Source organism: Oryzias melastigma, linkage group LG20 (assembly GCF_002922805.2).
Source record: "Oryzias melastigma strain HK-1 linkage group LG20, ASM292280v2, whole genome shotgun sequence".
NCBI classification, from domain to species: Eukaryota; Metazoa; Chordata; class Actinopteri; order Beloniformes; family Adrianichthyidae; genus Oryzias; species Oryzias melastigma.
Window position 1 is genome coordinate 16,153,141 of NC_050531.1, and position 5,006 is coordinate 16,158,146.

General features: G+C 40.5%; 1 protein-coding gene across 1 annotated transcript in view; it reads right to left on the reverse strand.

Moving 5' to 3' along the window:
• Positions 1-5,006, reverse strand: part of abca4a (ATP-binding cassette, sub-family A (ABC1), member 4a) — a 40,379-nt gene that overhangs the window by 26,161 nt on the left and 9,212 nt on the right. Inside the window, exons 7-9 of the mRNA XM_024280435.2 lie at positions 4,900-4,989; positions 2,481-2,709; positions 1,661-1,800 (exon numbers count right to left, since the gene is read on the reverse strand). Of these exons, the coding sequence (XP_024136203.2) occupies positions 1,661-1,800; positions 2,481-2,709; positions 4,900-4,989 (459 nt within the window). The remainder of the gene's footprint in view (positions 1-1,660; positions 1,801-2,480; positions 2,710-4,899; positions 4,990-5,006) is intronic.

Below are 5,006 nucleotides of genomic sequence, written 5' to 3' on the forward strand. Positions count from 1 at the left end.
AAACCTTTTAAAAACATGCCTCTGCGCTCACATGAGAGCGCAACAACAAAGAACCTGCAGAACCAATGTTTCTACTTTTGCAAAGTGACGGATTACCCCCGTGTTCTGCACTTTCTTAGAGCAATTAGGATCCCATGTGAAGGAAGAGGGAAACAAAGAGGTCATGAAAGGTCGGATAAGAGGAAAAACACTGGGTTTCTGTGTGAGTGTGTGTGTAATCGCACGTCCACGGACAGACCTAAGCGCAGGTACAACAGTGAAAAAGCCACGGCGCCACCGGACTGTGCAGCAGTCACCACATCCGATCAGCCTGTGTTCTTCCATTGCGATCAAGCCATCCATGACTGCTGCCCCCCCTTGACCACTGCTTATCTACATCTAGATACAAAGAGCTGAACATGACATGGGGGAAACCTCATCCCCTCTTTTTTGGTGCCACATACATTGTTCGGTGCATTAGACTCTTCAGCAAAACAAGCACGTCTTTGACAGAAAGAAAGGATCTATGAGTGATCCTCCGTGATGTTTCTATTCTAGTCAATACACATTGACCTGTTCATCTTTTACTGAAGGTAGGTCTCTGAAATGATAGATATGTACCCAAACACAAGTTCTAATAAATGCAAGTTCTATGTTTAAGAAAAGTTAAAGCCCGTAGGCGATACCTGCCCCAGCCCATGGAGCCCCATTTTGCCCTCTTCATCCCTATGCTGCCCCCTTTGACCCGCCCTCACCCTGTTGACCCTACTTCAGACCCTTTACTTTTTCTCTCTCTCTCTCTCTGCCACCCTGGTTAGAGCTACATGTGAGAAATTCATGATCATTTTCAAAATGGCGGCTTTTCTGTTGCTTTTATCTCCATAGCAACCATTTATTCTTTTGACCTGAGGATGATGAGTACGTCCATGTAGTTTTTAGAAAAATCGTCAAATGTTCACCGGCAAATTTCCTTAGCAACGGAGGTTTTCTGCAAACCACGCCCACATTCCTAACATAATCACATGGTATGCTATATTGTTTTGACCAGCTCAAACCAGGGGTTAATGTTGCAAATGTTCACAATGTTTTGGTAAAAAGTGTGCGAGCTACAGAGTAACGCCACTTCGGTTAGGTCGCCATATGAACGCCATTCAAAATCTGCAACTTCTCATTCCGACATTTTTTAGAAAGTAGCCTCCAAGTTATGCTGGGGAGTTTTGAGGCGATAGATTCAAATCCCTAGGAGTTTAAATTTTACCTGACACAATCTTTTTTTTTTTTTTATTCAAGATGGCTGCCTCTTTTCGAGGTCAAAGGTCAATGAAACTTTGGTAGCGAAATTTTACAAAAATCGCTTGAACTATTTTCATTTTCAATGGTGAGTTTTTGGGTGTGTGGCAGGGGTCAAATTTGCACCTAAAGGTATGATGAGAAAGAATAAAAAGATGAAGAATAAACATTACAAATGCAATATGGAAGATCTGGTGTTTTTGTACTACACTCTTAGTGTTTGTCTGGACATTTTCGATTTCCTTCAGGACTTTTGAGGACTTTTTTGACTGCATAATCAATATGGTCTTTGAAGTCAGTGACTGCTGCAGGCCTTAACAAGAAGCCAAGCCTTGGCAGACTAATTAAAATGACTTTTGAAAAACAATTTCTTGTCCAGAGTGCAGCTTACATTTTTTATGACCTGCCTGACGGCTGGTGAGTCTGGAGCGTAGAGGATGCGCCCCATCAGCATCGGCTTCACAGAGTTCCACACCACTCTGGTGGCTGGGTTGGACTCCAGTTCTCTCATTAAATCATTGCAGAAGGGAGCTGTGAGCAGAAGATTAAATGTTGCAATGTGTGACAGTGAAACAGCAAAGATGAGGAGATAGCATTGACTGTATAAGATAACCGGACTGAGTGAGTGTGATGGCATCCATAAAAAATTCACTTCAAGCTCCAACGAAATGAAGTCAATTCAGCTGCTGTTTTTTTCGCCATACGGATGCTGCCATGTTGGAGCCAGACAAGCAGTGATTGGTCTGAGTTTACATTTCTATGCCAACCAAATTGGCCAATCAGGACTGAGGTTGTTAGAAGTCCACACCCTTACCATTTGAGAGCACACTCTGCAGAATTTCTCAATCAAACGTTTTTGAACGTTCGATGCAAGATCACCTATTTTCACTGAGGCACCTGATTGATCAGTTTGTAATTTGAATGACTTACAAGAAACAATGTTATTTAAAAAAATAGGATTACCAAGAACATGTTCAGAATGGTTATTCTGACAAATATAAAGGCTGAGAAATAGTTTTTATTTCTCTTTAGAAGTTTATGGGATTTTGGCTTCTTGGGACCAGTGGGTACTTCCTGATTGGAACGCAAAGGGGGGAGAGCTAGGACACTTGGTCCAGTTCTCATATGCAGTCTTTGGAACGTAATGGCCAACTCCACAACAGTTTTTGGTTACTAATTTGCCATGCAGTATGAAAGTTGAAGTGACTCACTGGTGCTGTTGTCATACGTGTAGTCATCCTTAGCTCTGACGATGCCCAAGAAAGCTTTGTAGTTATTGTCCTCATACCAGTTAAAGGAGGTGACTCTGGAGAAAGCCCCCTCGGTGTAACCACATACGAGTCTGGAGGCGGCGGCCATTACATCTCCAAAGGACAGATTTTTCTGGAAGAGAGGGGTCACGACCTGAAGGAACTCCTGGGAGCTACTCCTGTAGAACAACTGTGAGGAGATGAGACAACAGAGTAAGAACATGATGAAACATGGGATCAAGTGCTAATAAATGACATCTTTGACTAAGAAGAATAGAAAACTGATTTCTTATGTTAATCTCTTGAGTTCCTGCTTCTACTTTCTTCACTTATAAGCCCCAATCATTATCCCACCGCCACTGTGCTTGATAATTAATGCTAAAATTGCTTGGTTTTGAACAAACTTGACATCAAATTTTGTAAAGGATATTTTCATTCAAAAACTACCATCTATTTCTACAACTATAATTAAACTTCTAAGATGTCCACTCTTAAAAAAGATAATCAACTTTGATTTTTAAAAAGTAAGAGCTTTTGCAAACAAGTATGACTAACAAAACTTTAGCAGATTGTGGAGATTCCTGCCTGTCTGAGTCATAGGAAGAAGGTGCACTAAATCTTCCGCGCTGGGCATGCGCTGACTCCAGAGACAAACTGTATGTCTCGCCAACAGGATGTCTGATTGTCAACTAGAAATAATAACCCATGGAAGTATCCACGGCAAAACATCAGAGCGTTTCCACTCAGTCATAAATCCTCAAAGTCTCCATGGGCTGATATGAAGGTGACTAATGCAGAAGGTTCCGGGTTACATTTTACATTTCAACACTTTTTGTGTGATTAGGGTGACTTTACAAAAACATTTTACTGAATCAAACTGTCCCACTCCGATCATCTTTTGATCTATTTTATAAGCATTCCCAGGGGTCTTTTAGTTATGATTATGTTGATTTTAACCAAAATTCACTTATGTCGTTCTCTAGGGCATTAGGACAATAGTTTCTACATAATGGCAGTATGGTTAATTATAATCTCTCCTCTGAGTTGTGGGCAGGACTTTAGAGCAGAGCAACTCCGCCCCTCTTTCCCTTCCCATTGCTGCTCAGTGAGCAGGGAACTTGTGGCCCACATATTTTCATCACAAATACGCATTTTTTTGTCTGCTTCTAAATCACAATATTTTCAATACATGAATAGTATTTTCCACACTTAAAAGCCTTTTTTTAAAAAAAAAAAAATGAAAGTGCAACTTATATATCAATCAATCCTGGTTTTGTTTACTGAAGTCAAAGCAGTTTTGAGAAGTACGCCGCGCCCCGTCGAGATGTTTAGTTGAGTGTTGGTGTGAATATGCTAACATGGCTAACATGTGGTGTTGTCGAACTTTGTGTTTTTTCTGTGTTACTAACAAGGTTAGAAGTTAGTGTAGTCACAGAAACATTTTTTTTAGCAGTACGTCTGTTTTTTAATGTGTTACAAACATAATTGTTAATCTGCTAACGCAGCTGGTGTGTGATTTTTTTACACGTTACTGAAAAGGTTAGGCGTTAGCATAGCCACAGTAAAATTTGTTTTAGCAGTATCAGTCTGTTTTTTACAAGCTTCAAACATAATTGATAAAATGCCAACGCAGCTAGCATGTAGCAGTGTCACACTATGCTAATTTAGCACGTTACTAACAATGTTTGAAGTTAGCTTAGTCACAATAACATTTTCTTTAGCAGTAGCAGTCTGTTTTTTTACATGTTTCAAGCAAGGTTTGCAGGTGTGAAAACACTAACGCGGCGAACACTTCTTAAGTAGCATGTTACAAACAAGTTTTAAAAAAATTGTGAACGCAGATAGTGAAGTCTGACTGACTGAAAGACTTATCTCTGACTTGTTGGTCTCACTTTATGTGCCTTATAGTTCAGTGAGCCTTATAAATGACAAGTTAAAAAATTGATGGCACACCTTATTATAGAGTAGAAGATATGCTAGTTTTCTTCATGTATGCCCTCCATCATTAGAAAAATGCCACAAGAACATGTTAAAACACCAAAAACATGATTTCCATCCAAGTGCATAAAAATGCACATCTGCACAGAAAAGTCACTGACACATTTACTCAAGGCTTGAAGTATTTTTGTGTGGCGGCCATTGTGATGAGCTATCTCAAGACTAGCTATCTCTTATCTCAAGGATAAATGGGTTTGATCTGGATTTAGCCTTCCTAATTCACATTGGAAGATTGCCCCCCTCCCTCCCCCACACCCACCCCGCTCTGTCTGTTTGCGTAAAACGGAGGCAAAAAGGAAACAACTGTTTCCTGACGGCTAAAAATAAGGAGCAGTGAACTTTTGAATGGGAGCTACTGGAGCTACACAGGTTGATCTTTTACCTTCCTCAGCGTCTCTGAGACAGACGACACAATCCGGACCCAGAAGTTGATGTTGATCCCGTCTGAGTAGTTATCCAGAACTCGAGGCAGCTAAAAAAAAAAAAAAA